At 39.2% G+C, this 18,885-nt stretch overlaps 1 protein-coding gene and 1 pseudogene across 6 annotated transcripts in view; both read right to left on the bottom strand.

Annotated features, from left to right (window-relative positions):
* Window positions 1–18,885, bottom strand: part of EVA1C (eva-1 homolog C) — a 95,376-nt gene that overhangs the window by 35,720 nt on the left and 40,771 nt on the right. For all 6 annotated transcript variants that reach the window (XM_069074904.1, XM_069074899.1, XM_069074903.1 and 3 more), the window contains one exon: window positions 12,398–12,550. In XM_069074904.1, coding sequence (XP_068931005.1) covers window positions 12,398–12,550 — 153 coding nt within the window. The remainder of the gene's footprint in view (window positions 1–12,397; window positions 12,551–18,885) is intronic.
* LOC138151330 (dnaJ homolog subfamily A member 3, mitochondrial pseudogene) lies at window positions 14,677–16,081 on the bottom strand (annotated as a pseudogene).

Genomic DNA, 18,885 nt, shown 5'->3' with positions numbered 1-18,885 from the left:
GTACATGTGTAGCTAATACAGAACATTAACATAGTAGATATATTGTAAAAGACTACCTCCCTCCCTCCTACCCCACTGCCCACCTGCTCTACTCTCTACCCTGATCCCATCCCTTTTCAAAAGTGGGTCCTTCCAACTTCCCTCCTCCCCAGCCTGCCCTCCCCTCCATCATCCCCACTCTCCTGTAGGGTGACACTCCATTTAGTATGTATCTCATTCCCTCCCTGAACCAAATTCAATGAGAATAAAGTTGACCCATCCCCCCTTGCCTTCCTATTCTTCCCCTCCATTATAACTATCCTCCCCCGCCTCTTCTATATGAAATAGTTTACCCCATTCTGCCTCTCCCCATCTCCTCTCATTATATTCCTCTCACCTCTTTTTTCAACTTTTAAGTATCATCCCTTCCTATTAAATTGGTCCTATTCCCTCTATCTATGTATACCTGTACACATACACATTTATATACATATTCATACACCCATATAACCTCTGATATAGACATATAAATAAATATATATATGTGTGTGTGTATATATATATATATATATATATATATATTCCCTTCAACTATTTCATACTGAGAAAAGTTTCATCAGTTACAATTATAATTTTTCCATGCAGGAATGTAAATAGTTCAACTTTGATAAGTTCCTTATGATTTCTTTTCCCTGTTTACCTTCTCATTCTTCTCTTGCTTCTTGTATCTGAATGTCAAATTTTTTATTCAACTCTGGTTTTTTCATCAAGAATGCTTCAAAGTCCTCTATTCCACTGAATGACCATATTTTCCCCTGAAACATGATACTCAGTTTTGCTGGGTAGGTGATTCTTGGTTTTAATCCCAGTTCCTTTGCCCTCCAGAATTTCATATGCCAAGCCCTTTGATCCCTCAGTGTCAAAGCTGCCAGATCCTGGGTTATCCTGATTGTGTTTCCACAATATTCAAATTGTTTCTTCCTGGATCCTTGTAATATTCTCACCTTCATCTGGGAATTTCAGAACCTGGCTATAATATTCCTAGGAGTTTTCTTTTGGGGACCTTTTTCAAGAGGTGATCAGTGGATTCTTTCAACCTCTATTTTGCCCTCTGGTTCTAAAACATCAGGGCAATTTTCCTTGAGAATATCTTAGAGGATGATTTCTAGGTTCTTTCTTTGATTGTGGCTTTCAGGTAGTCCAATAATTTTTAAATTATCTCTCCTGGATCTATTTTCCAGGTCAGTGGTTTTCCCAATGAGATATTTCACATTGCCTTCTATTCTTTCATTTGTTTGGATCTGTTTAACAGCATCTTGATTTCTCATAAAGTCATTAGCTTCCATTTGCTACAATCTAATTCTGAAGCAATGATTCTCCTTATTGAGCTGTTGAGATTCTTTTTCCATCTAGCAAATTCGGCTTTTTAAGACATTCTTCTCCTCATTGCCTTTTTGAGCCTCTTTTGCAAGTTGAGTTAGTCTGTTTTTTAAGATGTTATTTTCCTTAGTCAGGCTGTTGACTCTCATTTCGTAATTTTCTTGCATTGTTCTAATTACTCTTCCCAATTTTTCCTCCACTTCTCTTATCTGCTTCTTAAGGTCTTCTATGGCCTGTAACCAGCTTGTATTTTCCTTTGAAGCTTTTGGTGCAGGAGTTCTGACTCCACTGTCTTCCTCCTCTTCCATGCTTTGATCCTTTTTGTCCCCAAATTAGGAGTCTAATATTGGATTCTTCTGTTTGCTTTGCTTCCTTTGCCTGGTCATGTTGCCACTCAGTTACTTGACTTTTGGGCTTTTTGCCACAGTAGGACTCTGTTACCAGACATGGGAACTTCGTACCAAATGCTGGGGTTTTCTCAGCTACTGGAGGTATTAGTTGGGTGCCCTCTCTGAAGCCTCCACATGCTCTAGCAAGCTCATTGAACACCCCAGGACCTCCACCCTGGACCACAATCCAGATCCAAGCAGGTTAAAGCAAGAGCGATTACCCCTCTGAAGCTTGCACGTGGTGGCAGCTCTGCTCCGGCCCTCAGCAGCTTCTCACCCCAGGGGCAAAAGCCAACGCACTCCCAACTACTCGGTCCCAAAGTCCACACTACACTGACTTCTCACTTTTTCCTTAGCATCTATGTGTTGATAATTCTGGATCGCCATAGCTGCTGGTGATCTGGAGTCCCACCAGCCAGTGGCTGGTCAGGCCCTCCCTGAGGCTAAAACCTTGGGGTGGAGCTGGGCTCGGCTCTCAGAGTGCTGTGTTGGCCAATTCCTTCTGGCCTGCTGGGCTGTCCTCAGTGGGAGATTAGCTTCTCTGTGTCATTTTGTGGTTTTTGTAGCTCCAAAGTTTGTTCAGAGTCCCCTTTTACATGGATTGGATGTGGTTATAGCCAGAGTCCGTGGAGGTCCTATTTGTACTCCACCATCTTGACTCTGCCCCAGGAGCTCCTAAAAATATCTTTCTTTTCTTAAAGTTTTAAAGATTGAACAGAATGAGAAAAGAGATGCATTTTGGAAACACATTATGAGCCTAAAAAGGCATGAGTAATTGAGGCTTCAATTATCTAGACAACTCAGTCCATTAATCAATATTTTTTAAGCACCTACTACATGGGGGCACTGTGCTTAGCACTGGAGATACAAAACAAGACAAAAGACATCTCTTACAGTTCTCTCTCTGTCAAAAGTGGAGCAATAATTTTTTGACTTGATTTAATGACATTTTCTTTTTGTTTGTTTGTTTTTTGGAGGGCAGTTGGGGTTAAGTGACTTGCCCAAGATCACATGGCTAGTTTTTGTGTTAAGTGTCTGAGGTCGGATTAGAACTCAGGTCCTCCTGACTCTAGGACCAGTGCTTTATTCACTGTACCACCTAGCCACCCCAATTCCATGACATTTTCATTATTTAAAAGGTGGAAGAACCAATAAAGGGTAAATTGATTCTGGATCTGATTCTCACCAGCAGGACAGAACTGGTTTTAAGACTGGCTATGAGAAAAGGTAAGAAAAATGGGAGCTTCTTAGAGAAGAGTTGAAAAGCTGAAGGTGGAACATAGCCAGTTAGGACTTTGGGGAGACTCAAAAAAAAGAGAGGTGGTTTTCCTCTCATGTGGTTTGGCAAGGGCTAGCTCCAAGCTCTGTCCAAAAAGTGGGAACTTAATGAGTTGGAGCTGGAAGGAAGCATGGATTTCCTTCAGGGGCAATCAGTAGCTCATGAAGAAAAATAAAAGCAGCAAATAGTGAAAAAAAAGAATTAAAGTTAGGATTGGTAGACTGGAAAACATGGAAGAAAGAGAGAAAGACCAAAGTTGCCTGACAAAAAATACAGTTAGGGAGGAAATCAGAGCTCACTGAGGAAAGAAATAGCTAAGAGTCTGTAAGAAGGAATTTTTGGTCTGGATAACCTGGATTGGACTAGCCAAAGTAAAGAGAACTAGAAAAATGAATAAATGAATGAGTGAGTAATTGAAAAAGAGAGGCTCCAGAACTGAAAAAGGACTGGGGATTAGGGAAGGGATGAGGCAGCAGGCTAGAAGTGGACATTTTACAGATACTGTGCAGTTTGCAAAGTCCTTTCACATATACTCTTTCATTTAATCTAACAATAATCCAGGGGAGGTTATTTTTTTAAAGGCAATTTATGATAATGCCAAGTGATGGACATACAGGATCAAAGGACTATTGTTTTAAATTTGGGGAGAAGGGAAAGGAACAAGCATTTATTAAGTGTTTGCTTATATTGCCAGGCCCTGTGCTAAGCACTTTACAAATATTATCACATTTGGGCCTCACAACAACACTGTGAGGTAGGTGCTTGAGGTCACCTAGTCCTCCAAATAAGGAAACTAAGGCAGTAGAGGAGGAGGTTCAGTAACTTGTGCACTGTCACACAGATAGTAAGAGCAGAGTCAGTATCTGAATGTAGGTTCCTTGACTCCAAATCCAAGGCACTTATGCAAATGTTTTCTTTAAATATGCACAAGAAGGCTCTGGTAAACTGATCCCAATGAATTCAACTCCAGGCATCCTCAGTGAGTTTTGATTGGTTGAATTTCTGATTGACTGACTAGAAACAGAGGCATGGATAAATCGAGAAAGGAAGAGAATAAAAAAGTCATTTATATTTGACTGTAGATTATGTTTTTGTACTTATAACAACAGCTGGCAGTAAAAGAGCACTTGACATACATCATCTCATTTTATCTTCAGGATAACCCTGTGAGGTAAGTACAATCTGCTTTACAGATGAAGAAAAAGAGGCTCAGAGAATTTCTGACTTTCCCACATACATACATACATATATGCATACTTACATACAACTAGTTAAAAATTAAGATTAAAAGTTCAATTTGAACCCAAGTATCTCCTGACTTCCAATATAGGGCTTAAAGATTTTACTTTTTTTTTTTTAATGAAGCCACATGATTAAAACCTGATCTGGAAGCCCCCAGAAAGCTGCTCTGTTTGTCCATCTCTCTCCACTGAACTCACTTTGGCAAGTCACAATGGAAAGACCTCTGGGGGTGGGGGGTCAGTGGACTCTGCCCCCAGTCTCACCATTAATAGCCTGCATAACTCTGGCCAAGTCATTTAGCCTCTCTGAGCCATGGATGTCAATGAAGCAAGATGAGTCGGTGCAACATGCCTAAACTTGAAAGAGTCATTTGCTGGTGATAAAACTCAGTGTGGATAATTTACCCACAGATAACTGAGAATCACCTATAGAGTTAGATTACCAGCTATCCTACTGCAAAATAAAAGTGCTTTTTTTCTAAAAAATTACTTTTAGGAGCTTGTGGTTAGAGTCTAAAAGAATGTATTTGGCTTTTTGAATACCTTTTTTTTTTTTAAATAAAGTTTTATTGGGAAATTCTGGCTTCTCATGTGTATTAAACCCAATCCCAAAAGAATAAGTTGTTGTTAAATAAGGCTGAAAGGAAGGGGCATACAGTTGAGCCACAGTCATTCATTATGTGCCTCTTATCTTTAGGGCAGCTTGGTGGCACAGTGGACAGAGCAAGACTGGGAGTGAGGAAGACCTGAGTTCAAATGCTGCCTCAGGCACTTATTAGCTATGTGATCCTAACGAAGTTACTTAATCTCAATTTCCTCATCTGTAAAAATGGGGATGGACCTAGCTCCCTTCCAGGGTTGTTGTGAGGACCAAAATTTTGTAAGTCTTAAAGCACTATATAAATGGTAGCTATTACTATTATCTTTATCTCCCAAGTTCCTTCTTCCAACTCCATGAATAATTATAATTGATGAAGGCTGTTTCATAATGATGATGATGATGATGATGGTTGGGGAACTGTTGCCTAAGGCCATTAACAGGCGTTTATTAAACAAATGAAGACATCCTGCTTTGGGACCATACAGTCTGCACATTGTAACTGGAAGACTGTCAGTCAATATGGTTGTCTAAATGGAGACATACAGCCCAACTCCCACATACCTACTCCAGCAAAAACCTGAAATTTCCACCAGGTTCAATAATGATCAAGACATCCATTGAGAAACTAGAGTCAATGACTTCTTCCACTCATAACAACAGACAAACTTAGCCAGAAGCCCCAAGGCAATATGGATGGGACCACTAGGAAATCTGCCACTAGTGCAAGTCTTAGCCTTCCAGCAAGACCAGGAACAAAGGCAGCCTGTAAGAAGACATTGCTAGCAAGAAAGGAGGGCCCCCGAGGAAGTCCCAAGAAGGAATGAGATAAAAGTGGCCCAGATCTGTTCAGAATCAGAGGGAAGTGAAGATAGAAGGAATCCTTTAATCACCTCCTAAAAGAAGTCTCAAAAGGAAAAGTCCCAGGAATTTCATAGCCAAAATTCAGAAGTCATATGCACACACACACACACACAACCCTCTACATACATACGTATACATGCATACCCATACATACACATGCACACATATTCATGTATGCATGTATGTACAATATATATGAATATACAAACATATACACATCTATACACACATACACATATATTCATTATAAGCATAAAACCTGGCAGCTTCTATTATAAATAAGAAAAAAATATTAGAATTCAATATTCCAAAAAGCAAAAGATACAACTTTACAAAGCTGAGTGTAATCCTACAAGAGAAAAAAATAGATATTAATGGAATAAAACTTCCAAGCCTTTCTGATAAAAAAGACCAGAGTTGAGAAGAAATTTTGAAATACAAACACAAGAGTAAAGAGAAACCTAGAAAGGCAAATTTATTTAATCAACCAGGAGGAGTTATGTGGTAATGTAGTTCCATTGTAAATCTGGTTTAAAAAAAAGCAGATATGACAGGTAAGGCTCCAGACTTGCCTGTATGGATGTACAACCTCCAGGATACATTTATACTCCAGGATACATGCATACTAAGGTTCAGCTGGGAGACTGAGCATTGGCTTCTTCCCAGCCATTTCCTTGCTTTGGCACAGGTAAAATTAAGTTTCCTGGTTCCCTGTTCCTCATTCCCCATTCCTATTAGGCAGCTCAGAAAATACTCTTCAGAACCTCAAAACTTTAGGGTATTGAGAGATTTAAAAAGAAAAGACAGAACACCTAAGGGGCTGATAAACCAGGGAATGGTTAAACAAACTGTGACATTTGAGTAATAGCACATTACTGCACCATAAGGAATTATGAAAGAGATAATTTCAAAGAATCCTGAGTGCAGGATTGACCTGATAGAGAGCAAAGTAAGCAGAACCATGAGAGTGGTTAAATAAGGACAGCAACATTGTTAAGAAAAACAACTTTGAAAGACTTAAGAATTCTAACCAAGGCAATGACCACGCCTCCAGAGAGACTCATGCATGACAAAGCAAGCTACTCACCATCTGACAGAGAAATTAGGACTCAACGTACAAAAACATGTTTTTGCATATGGATACTGTATGGATTGGGGCAGTTAGATGGCTCAGTGGATAGAATGCTGGACCTAGAGTCAGGAAGACCAAATCCACCCCAGACACATACTAGCTGTGTGACCTTGGACAAATCACTTAACCTCTCTGTACCTTAATCTATTGGAGAAGGAAATGACAAACCACTCCAGTGTCTTTGCCAAGAAAACTGCATGGACAGTATTTGTGTATTATGGTCCACAGAGTCACAAAGAGTCAGACACAACCAAATGACTGAACAATAAAAACCATACGGAATTAACTTTTGCCTATTTGTTATGGGAGGGTTTTCCCCCCTCTCAATTTTTAATCGAATGGTAGGAGCTTCAGGGAAGAAGAAAGTGGTTAACAATAATGATTCTTAAAAAAGAGGCCCACTGAAACATTTTTTTAAATGCTCAGAAGAGAACAGAATTTCAGAAGGAAGCAAAGAGGACAATTTTTAACATAAATGCAAATATTTTATTATATACTTTTTTTTTGAAACAAGCAGTATGAAATGGAGATTAGTGGTTTCATACACAATCTTTTTGTGTTCTGCTATATATATAGAAATGCTTTGTTATAATGCATAATAAAATTAATTTAAAAAATAAAATGGAACTGGAAGCCCATTTTTATTTGACTTCCTAAGACAAAAATAAGCTTGTATCTTACAAAATACCAGAATGGCACTCTATATGGCCATATGCATATCTATATGCCTATATTCTACATGGCTTCTATATGAGATAAGAAAAATAATATGAGCCCACATAATCTCCTTGAAATCTTACTGTTTGTTAGGGAGTAGAGTTACATTTCTTTAGGCTAGAAGGAAAGTACCAGAAGTAACATTACAACACAGTTTTATTACCCATGTGACCATGGGAAAGGCATTTCACCTCTTTGGACCTCAGTTTACTCCACTGTAAAATGAGAGGGCTGTACTACATGGCCTGGGAGTTTCCCTCCCACTGTAAATCTATGACCTTGTGATCCTAAGTCCCTTTTTTAAGGCCAAAGGGCATAACAGCCTGCCACTTAAAGTACACATGTTTATAATAAAATTCTTGAGAAAATGAAAGAATTTATCCTGGTGATAAATCTTCATTGGCTCTCCAATGCCTAGAACAAAATACAAAATCTTTAGCTTGGCACTTAAAGAACTTCCCAATATGACTCCTGCCTACCTTTTCAATTTTATTTCAAATTATTCCTCTTAATGTATCCTTCTATCAAACTATCCCACCAGCTGTTCACTCTATGGAACCTTCCACTGCCCATCTCCACCTCTATTGAACATGTGGTCCTCCATGTCTCTCTTCACCTGTATCTTTTGGGTTTTTTTTTTTTGAAGGAGGAAGGCAGGGCAATTGGGGTTAAGTGACTTGCCCAAGGTTACACAGCTAGTAAGTGTCAAATGTCTGAAGTCAAACTTGAATTTAGGTCCTCCTGACTGTAGGGCCCAGTGCTCTATTCATTGCACCACCTAGATGCCCCACCGGTATCTTAAATAATGCCTATCTTCCTTCAAAACACAAATAAGATGCCTCCTCCCACACAGAGCCATTCCTGATTTCCTCCTTTTTTTGTATTATCTTCCTTTTGAAATCATTTATATATTTTTTTGTATTTATTTCTCTATACATGTATTGTACATCATATCCTCCTTGCCCCCTAGTAGAATGTTAACTCTTTGAAGGCAGGAACTGTGTCATTTGTGACTCTGTATTCCTAGGACATCATATAGTACTTTTCAGTTAGGAGGGATTAATAAATATGCATTGTATTGAGATAAGACTGAGTGAAACCACAGCACTTTTTAAAGATAAGCCTATGGTGATCTGGAAATGATTTAGTTATGGTCATGTGCCTACTAACTCATTTCCCTTTAAAAACCAACCAAATTTCTTCTGGGCAAACTCTCAAGTTGTTGAATTATGTATTTCCAACACATGATAACAAGATATTTCAGCCACTTTACTATTATTGTTTTTTGGCTGCTGCTTAATTCTGAAACTTAAGTCAGCAGTACTTTACAACCTATGTTTATAGAGATAATTAGGCCAGGCCCTCCTCATTGGGAAGCTCTTGGTAGTAGAAACCACTGGCTCCTTGATCTTTCAAAGAAAATTCAAGCCTGCCCACACTTGGCCTTGAGATGAGACTCAATGAGGCCTTTGATGATCATTGTTTGGTTTTCTCACTCTCTTCTTACAGGAAATAGCAGATTGCCTGGAGCTTACCTAGAAAATAGCCTGCTAAAGAAAATGAGGCACAGCCTACCTGCCCAATGACTATGCCAAATACCCTGCATGTTCATGTCTCCTGGACTGCTTATTTGTGCTCTCCTCATGCTGGAACACTGATTATGTCGGTATTCATCTTTGTCCAAGGGGAGTTCTTTGTCCCATCTTGGCCTATCTGTTGCTCTTCAACTGATTATAAGTGTTTCAATGCATTGGACTTGGGCAGCCTTTCAGCAGTCTCCAAAGATCTCATGATGAGGTATCTGATCTTAATTTTGTTTGAGCTTGCACAATGCCAGAATGTTGTTTTTAGAAGAAGGCCTTTCCACAGCACAAATGGGGCCAAGAGAAAATATTTTGTTGTATAGATGCTCACTAGTAATCTGCAAGCCATCCTCCACAGAAATAGACTAGCTGTTAATCTTTCTACTGCCACACTTAAAAATAAAAACAACTAATTTAAAGTATGTATTTGCATATCTGAATATCTATGTCAATTCATATGTATTTTTTAAAGTTCTTATTTATAGTTCAAAGTTATTTTTAAAGTTTTTATAACAGAACATACAGATATAACTCACATAAACAAAAAGCTCAATAATTTTTAAGAGATTAAAGGGATGCCAAGAGCAAAAAAGTTTGAGAACTACTGGTATAGTAGATAGGGAGGTGGCCCCAGAAAGATCTGACGCCCTGCCTGTAGCAAACACTGACTTTTCGTCTATTCCCTCTAATACTAAGGTTTTAGGAATCTCTTTCAGACTAGTGGGAGCAACATAATAGCTCTCTTTTTACCCTGGGTTTAATGATCATATTCTCAATATTATCTTTCTACTGTGCAAAAGGACTGTGAATGGTAACATCAAATTGTGCATTAAGCATCAATATGCATGTTTCCTACAAAAAACAAAATCACAGGAATAGCAAAATATATACATATATACATGCATACATTTGTGTGTGTATGTATATGTAGTGGTTGGTGAACTACAGGTGTGTTGGCATGTGTGAGGACAAATGGGGAAGTATTCCAGGTGGAATAGAAACTGTTTTCCCAAGGGAATAGTGATTGGGATTCAGTCTGGGATTAGGACAGGTTGAATAAAGCATCTTTCTAAATCATATTATTTTTCACAAAGAGACTATTGTGTTTTCCTGGTTTCTGATACTAATTAAGTAATCTCTGCCTTAGCAGAACCTGTCACCAAGGGCTTCCCCCACACACACTATGTTTATTCCCTTCTCACAGAATCAAAGAACATGAAGGCTGGAGAAAGTGCAGCATGTGTAGCTTTGTAGGGTTCGGTAACTCCCCAAATCACACAACTAATAGTTATAAGCTGTGCTGGGACCAGAACCCATATCTCTTCATTCCAAGTTTGGTCCCCTTTTCACTGTTCCATGAGTTCCATGTAGTTCCATGAGAGTAGTTCCAGTCTTTCATTCTTACATTGTATTTGACAAAATCTGTCTCTCTTGCCCCCAAAGAAATAACTTATATTTGTATGATACTTTCCATTTTTTTCAAACACAATTTATTATAGCCTTAGAGGTTGAAATGGTAGGGAAGAAGAAGGATCCTTAGAGTGAAATAGGATGCAGAGGGAAGCTGGGTGGTGCAGTGGATAAAGCACTGGCCTTGAAGTCAGAAAGGGACTCATCTTTGTGAGTTCAAATCTAGCCTCAGACACTTACTAGCTGTGTGATCCTGGGCAAGTAACTTAACCCTGTCTGCCTCAGTTTCCTTATTGGTAAAAATGTGTATAGGAATATATGTGTGTATATTATTGTGAGGGTCAGCAACATGATGAATACAAGCACTTTGCAAACTTAAAGTTACCAATGTCAGCTATTACTTTCTGGCTGAAAGTTGACCTTATAAAATGATATAACATTTAAAATGTCCAACATTCTCTGGCTGACTCTTATTAATGATCTATAAAAGCAACTGACCATGGAGTCAGGGAAGAGCAGACAAGAAATGTTTCCCCCATAAATTTCTCATTTGTTCTCATTGCTTTGGGTTTGTTGTGTCTTTCTGGATTCTCAACAGTCACCCCTTTCTGGAGCTTTTAGGATTGCACTAATGCCACATGGCAGTCAGCTTGATGAAACAGAATGAAATTGTTCCCCTTTGATATCTGGAATAATGGCTCCTCTTAAAAGTGTTTCTATGAGATGCTGATGATTATTCCTGTCTGGTTTTGTATTTTAGCAGCACTGATTTGTAATCCTCACTGAAGAGCTCTTGTAAAGAAGGAACTTTTCAGGACTCCAGACCCTTCTGATTCAGTAGCATTTGTCTTAATTCCTATACCTCAGAAATTTCCTAGTGCTTATCTAGTAATCTGACTTCCTGGCTTTGTCTCTTGGATTCTGTTTGCAAGAGAATTTCAAATGTCTACATTCCCTATTCTCAACTAACAGATGAAGAAATATTCATGCTTGACAATGTACTTTTCTCAGCTTAAAAAGGCCAAGGTCTCCCATTGCACCTGGGGCCTTTGCCAGTAGATCTGACCTATGTATTGCCACTGAATTCTGGTGATTCTGGAGGAGAGTGAGGCTAATGACTGCACAGCTCTGCTCACTTAGATCCAATTCACTTGCAAGTCAAGCCACCATCCTCTTGATATCATTGATCCTTTTCATGAATGAAGGATGAACAATAACCCTTTCCTAAGGCTAGGCTAATAAATCCAGAGCTGGGAGACCATCTAATTTGAGACCCCTCACTTAACAGATGAAGAAACTAAGAAACAAAGAGGTTAAGTGATTTGTCCAAGGTCACACAGGTCACTTAGGGGATTGAGAGAAAACACTCTGGAATTTGAATACAGAGTATTTATTTTATAGCCAGTGGTTTGTCTCAATATAACATGGTGCCTCCTCACACCCACTAATCCTAAACAAAGTTTGGATCCTAAATTCTGACCCTGAGTAGATTTCAGCTCCAAATTACAAAATAAATTCCCAGCATTCTCTAATAAGACTGCCTGATGGAAATTGAAATACAAGACAGGTTTGGTTTTACAAATTTTTTTACAGGTTTTTTACTTTTTTGCAAACAGTTTACAAACTCTGGAACAATTTACAGAAAATAGAAATATTGTATCTTTCTTCTGCTTCATTTCTTTTTCTATCTTCCCATTTACTTATTATAAACTTAATGTAGAGTCAATCTCCAATGGCTATGTATAATCTGTACTTTTGGGGAAAAATATTTTACCTCAGCTCTTAATCTATTTTGATAAAATGCTACAATTATAGCAACACTTACCAAATTGAGGAAGATAATCTTTTTGAAAAGAGCAGATTTCCTTTTCAGATGCTATTCTACCATAGGTTGCAGAATAAATGTTGAGAAATTTTGTCTCATGGCAGTGAAGTTTCAGCTCTTGGTTTTCACAGACAGTTTTGGTTTTGAATTCATCTGAAACCAAAACAAAATGAGATGGTACCATCAGAAAATGGCTTTTTGTCAGCTGCCTTTAGAAGTTCCTAACACTTCTCAGTCCCACCACCCAAACAGTGATCGAAAGACTTGATGATTCTTGGCACCTTTTACTCTTTTTTTTTTTTTTGGTCAAACTGGCAACAATAATTTCAGGAGGCAGGGAAGTAGGAAGATCTTTTGATGGATCTGTGATCTAACTGATAAAAGTTAGATCTTCACTGTTGAAGATCACAACTGATCCACAGCTCTTCATCCTGTCTAATTTTGGTCCATGTCCCTCTGTAAATCCTTTGTAGAGAATCTACTCAATAAATCAAAAAGCATTTATTATATGCCAGCTATAAGCTAGGAACTATAAATTGCATACATTATTTCCCTGATCCTGTTTATTTCATTCTGGGGATGTGAACTAGCAACTGTTTCTACAGTATTGCAGCATCTGCCTCCTCAGTCACCAGAGCTACTGAAGACCCAGAAAAGAAAGTTCTAATCGCGAAGGTCCTTGGGCTGTTAAATCATTCAAAGTAAAAAATGAATGGTGTTCTTAGCGAAAGTGACAGGAAAGCATATGCATTATCACCTGCTTTAAAATGGTGGCACCCTAAGGTCTCCTGGGCCTTTAAATTAGCCTTGCCACTGAAACCTACTACATTTTCTGCTTTCTCCTATTAGCATGTGAACTCCTTGAAATCAGGGCTTTGCATGCCTGCATGTATACATACATGTAAAGATTGTGTAATAGATATGAGTGCATGTATTGTGTATATACATTCATACAAAGTGCATGTACACACATAGATATGTATACATATATGCATACATACACATTTAATTTTTTTTAAGTTTTCAAGTATCTTTTTGCAGCAGATAATCTTATTTACATTGATACAGAATCACTTTACACGTTTTAAATTAGACATTAACAGTGGCTTTATTTTAAGCAAATTAAAAATGAAACAAAGTGGAACCATTCAGAAACATTCTTCATTAACCTGCCTGACTTTTAGTGTAAGTATTTCTTTTCATCCTTAGAAGTCATAATATTCAAATAAAGCTGTGGCTACTATGGAAACAGTACACTTTGCTATAGTTTAACTTGAAAACCTGAAACTGGTTAGATTACTATTTTTAAAAACCCAAACAAACACTTGTACATGAAGAGACAATGATTCTTAAGAGTCAAATAATTTAAAGATACTTTTCTGATGATTCCAACAATGTAAGGATAGTAATCCAAGAACCATGGTTGGCAAAAGCACAATTTGAATGGAACAGCTAAACTCTGTCCACTTGGGGACATGGGATATAGTATGACTTGGTACAAGGGCAGTATGGTGGGCTTGAAGTCTGGCTTTAAATGACAAAACTGAAGTGGGAGGGACAACAGGTTACCTTTGTGAGGACAACTCTATAATGATAATTATGTCCTCTAGTCAATACATTTAACCACCACCCCCAAACCCCCATTAATCTTCTTAGATCATTAGATGCCTTCAGCAAATCACCAAAGTGCTTACTTTACAAGATGAACTGTACTCCTAGGATTCACACACATAAGTTGTTGTGATGAAGGGAGAAATTAAATAGCTCTTGACATACCCTTTTAGAAGGAAAAGGACACTGTCAAGGCATGCTGAGTACTGGCTCCTAGAGAAGAGAGCCTATAGGGATGGATTCACTTGGGCAATTCCTCAAGATACTTACTAAGTGAAAAGTTAATTAGTTCACAGCCATATGCAGCTTAAGGTTTCATTTTAAGCTGTGGGCAGAGGTTTTGTGTTTTTATTTTCTTATTTGTTTTTTTAAGTTTCATAGTTACAATTCCCACTACATCCAACTCCAAATTAAAATTTTGGCTCCATAAGTGGTAATTGTTCTACTATGTGCAGAGTCAGAAGGATTTGGGTTACCTTCCCATGGACAGGAAATCTGCATCATCTGTTAAGATATCAGGGTCTATCTTAGAGTTAAAGCGTCTCTTATTGATAAGTCCATCCACTGGTAACCCTATTCTAAGGGGAAATTTGTCACATGATTTTACTGTTGCTGAAGTATGTCAGAGAGCCTCTGCATGCAGCTGCTATGATATTGATCTGGGGTCCTTTCATTTTGCAGTCCAACAGACTGTTCCTGCGACTTCCTCTATCTAGTTTCCAGTGGACTGTTTGCCAGTAACTGTATTCATGACACCATTTACTGTCCCTTCAACATCAGTCTCATCCTCTGCATAGCTGAGCATTAGGCTTTTCTGCCTGCTCGTCTGGGAATTCTAACATTTATATGAATATAGTGGTCACCATAGCCATAACTATTAATTCAGGGGATGCCTTTCCCACTCATTAGAATCTTTTGGTCAGTCAGCATCCCAGGAGGAATCGTGACATTGATTGTCTCATATAGCCCCTGAACTCTGGCCGTCCCATCAAGGACAGCTTGAGCTACAGAAATAAAGAGGTCTGAGTGGATATCTGCTCCATCCCTCCTAAACGCAGGACTTCTCTGAACCTTGAATGTTATAAAAATTTCTTTTTTCCCTGCAGGCATTTTAACAGTCTGGCCATCCTCCACTCCTGCAGGTACTAGGACCACGACCTTCTTCTTCTGTTTGGCTTTTCCTGCTCCCCTACATACTACATAAGGAGTAGTTATTATGGATCCACGGCCTCCACATGTCTACATGTAGAACGCATCACAAAAGGGCCTGTATTTATGGTTTCCATTCCTGTGCCTCTACAATAATGGCATTGCTGAACTCTGGTGCCAGGTTCATTTCCTTTGCCATAACATCGTTCACATGAATCATTAATGTTCACAGTAAATTCTTTGTTAACACCCTTTGCAATTTCATGATGTACTCCTGAGGCTGATCAAATACACTTTGGAAATCTCCAAATGAAGATCTTGAAAACTCCCCAAAGATCTTCCTAAAGAGTTCCTCTGGGTCAACAGAAGGGCCACCCTGCCAGTAGCCCTGTCCAGAACTTCCTGCTCCAGGGTCAAAGCCAGCTGAACCATAAGTATCATACTGTTTCTGCTTCACTTCGTCACTTAACACCTCATAGGCTTCTGCTAACTGTGAGAATTTTGCTTTAGCCTTAGGATCATCCTTATTAGTGTCAGGGTGGTATTTCTTGGCAAGCTGGTAATAGACTTTCTTGATCGCTTTCTGGGTGGCAGTTCGGGGTACTCCTAAGATCTGGTAATAATCATCTTTGGCTGAGGAAGGGGAACTTGTGTGAAATAGAGCAGCACAAATTAAAGAGTAAAATTTTATTCCTGAGAAGCAGACACTGGGTCTCAATGTCAGGAGTCTCCCTGGGCAGCAGACTCCCAAATGAGGCGAGATGACTGCATGGCTTAGCCTACGGCCCAGAGAGACAACTACGGTGCCCTCCCAGGGTGCCCGAGCCCCTTTCCCCGCCGCAGCCGGCAGCCAGGGTGTCCCCACAGCCAGCAACAACCAGCGTGAGGAGCACCTCGCCACCATCTTGGCTTGGGGACACAGCGCCTGCCTACACATTTATTTTTAACATTAATTTTTAAATAAATTTATGTATTTTTAGTTTTCAACATTCACTTCCATAAGTTTTAAATTATCTCCACCTCTCTCCCCTTCCCCCTCCCCAAGATGGCATGCAAACTGATATAGGCTCTACATATATATATATATACATTCCTATTAAACATATTTTCACATTAGTCATTAACATTTTTTTTAATTTTGAGTTTCTAATTCTCTCCTTCCTTCTAGTCCTTCCTCCACCTACTGAAAAAGCAAGTGATATGATATCAGTTACACAAGTGAAATCATGTAGAACATTCCCACATTAGCCACATTGCGAAATGAAATCCTGGCAGCTTTTCAATTTGTATTTCCAATATTCGGCATGGTGTTTTGTATATAGTAACTGCTTAATGCAAGCTTTTGCATTCATTCTCTCAACAAGGTTTCTCCAATGCATATATAAAGGGCATTCAGTTTCCCTCTAGCTCAGTTAATATAATTAAGGATGAAAAGATGTTAATGTGTATTAACAAAGTGTTAACACTTGGTGATCCCTTTACAAAGTGTGTGACCACACTGGATAATGGAAAATGTGTGCCTCACTACCACTGTTTTCTGAATTTGAACTCACTTTTCTCAAGGATGCTGTGTGTATTGGGAGAGTAGACCCTGGGTTTATTGGGTAAATATTGTATACCTACTGCCATCATAAGAGCTAATGTGCCTACTGGCTGAACAGTGGGGATTTGTGATCTATAGTACTAAGAATATAACTCTAGGGCAGCGAGGTGGCACAGTGAATAGAGCACCGGCCCTGGAGTCAGGAGGACCTGAGTTCAGATCCGGCCTCAGACACTTAACACAAAAACTAGCCATGTGACCTTGGGTAAGTCGCTTAACCCCAATTACCCTCCAAAAAAAAAAAGAATATAGCTCCAAAGGGTAATATCAGAGCCCGAAAGTCATCACCCTACCTGGAACCCATCCTGCAAACCTGTAAAGCTCAATTTCACCTTCTTAGTTACCAGTTATAGTACACAGTCAGCTCTCTTCTTTAACAAATACACACAAACATAAAATAAGTAATTCATCATACACATCATACTCTCTGGAAAGGTAGGTATTTCATTTTCATCTCAGATTTTTACTCTCTGAGCAACTCATGAGCTCCAGATCTCCTGGCCAGCAGGAAATTGCTTGCAGGTGCAAAATTCTTTAGGTGCTGGTGCTCCTCTGAGGAAGACTTAGAGCTCTAGTCTCACACCATCAGCTGCCTACTGCCACTTCAAACTCAATGTCCTAGTGACACCTCAAACTCAATAAGTCCAAAACATAATTCATCATCTTTCCCTTCAATCAGCCAGTCAATCCACAAGTATTTATTAAACCTTTACTATGTGCTAGGCACTATACTAATCACTGGGAAAACATGCAAATAGAAAGACAGTCCCTGTCCACAAGTAGTTCACATTCTAATTGGGAAAGACATAACATAAATTGAAACTGAAAAGGAGGATGGAGTGATGAGAAAGGTACCCTGAAGGGGAAGATAGTAGGGGAAGTCCAGATTGCAGCCAGGAGAGGAATGAGGGTTTTGAGAGAAGCCACCCAATCAGGGAGTAAAGACCCAAGGGCAGAGGGTAAGTCCAATGCATGAATTTCAGGGCTGGAGGGAGGCTTCAGGATGAACATCTAGGGATGATAGAGGAAATCCGGAGAGCAGCCTGGACCAGTCATTAGGGTTCATAACCCCCTTGTCATTTTCAATCCTTTTTCTCATTGACATATCTATTAAGTTGCCAAATCTTGTCATTTTCGTCTTCATAACATCTCTGATCTATGTTTTTCTCGTCTTTACTTAGACAGATACAGCCTGAATTGAGGCCCTCACCAGGCTTGGACTATTATTGCAACAGCCCCTATTTGCTCTTCCTGCCTCAGGGTTCTTTCCACTCAAATTCATCCTCCACAAAGCTGCCAAAGTGACTTTCCTAAAGCACACATCTGACCTTTTCATTCCTCCCAATGAACTCCCTATTACCTATAAAATCAAATATACATTTCTCCCTTTGGCATGTAAAACCCTTTCCAAACTGGCTCCATCATATATTTCCAGTCTAAACAGTGATGCTGAGACTTAAATATTTCCAACCCTAATGGTTACCCTGTGAATTTTAGAGGTGTTGCAACTGTACTACTACTTGAAGTAGGAGTTAACCACTGATAGGATCATCCCGGAGCCTGAAACACAAAACTAAAGTAACAGAATCACATACATTCTATTATCTTAAGAATGCCAGAGGGGTGGCTAGGTGGTGCAGTGAATAGAGCACCCGCCCTGGAGCCAGGGGGACCTGAGTTCAAATATGACTGCAGACACTTAACATTTACTAGCTTTGTGACCTTGGGCAAGTCACTTAACCCCAACTACCCTGCCTTCCCCCCTCTAAAGAAAAAAAAAAAGAATGTCAGAGGAAGGTTTTCAAACTAATTTTTAAAGTAGGAGGAAGCATTAAATCCAGGACCTCTCCAATTGAAACTGAAGCAGTGAAATACAATCAGATGGAAGACAGAGTTGAAACAAGGCATTTCTGTACTCTGACTACACTTTTGAGAAATTGTGTGCTCCTTTGTCACTTTCTGCATAGAGGATTTGGCCATTCACCACAATGCATACAACTTAAAAACATCACAAAAATCGTATCTACATGTCAGAGATCAGAACTTTCTGGCAGTTACTATACTATACTATATATATGTGTGTGTGTGTGTGTGTGTGTGTGTGTGTGTGTGTGTGTGTGTGTGT

This window comes from Petaurus breviceps, unplaced genomic scaffold, assembly GCF_028583685.1.
Source record: "Petaurus breviceps papuanus isolate PSGF00001 unplaced genomic scaffold, PetGlider_PUasm1.0 90897, whole genome shotgun sequence".
Lineage (NCBI taxonomy): Eukaryota > Metazoa > Chordata > Mammalia > Diprotodontia > Petauridae > Petaurus > Petaurus breviceps.
This window is presented reverse-complemented; position numbering and strand designations above follow the sequence as displayed.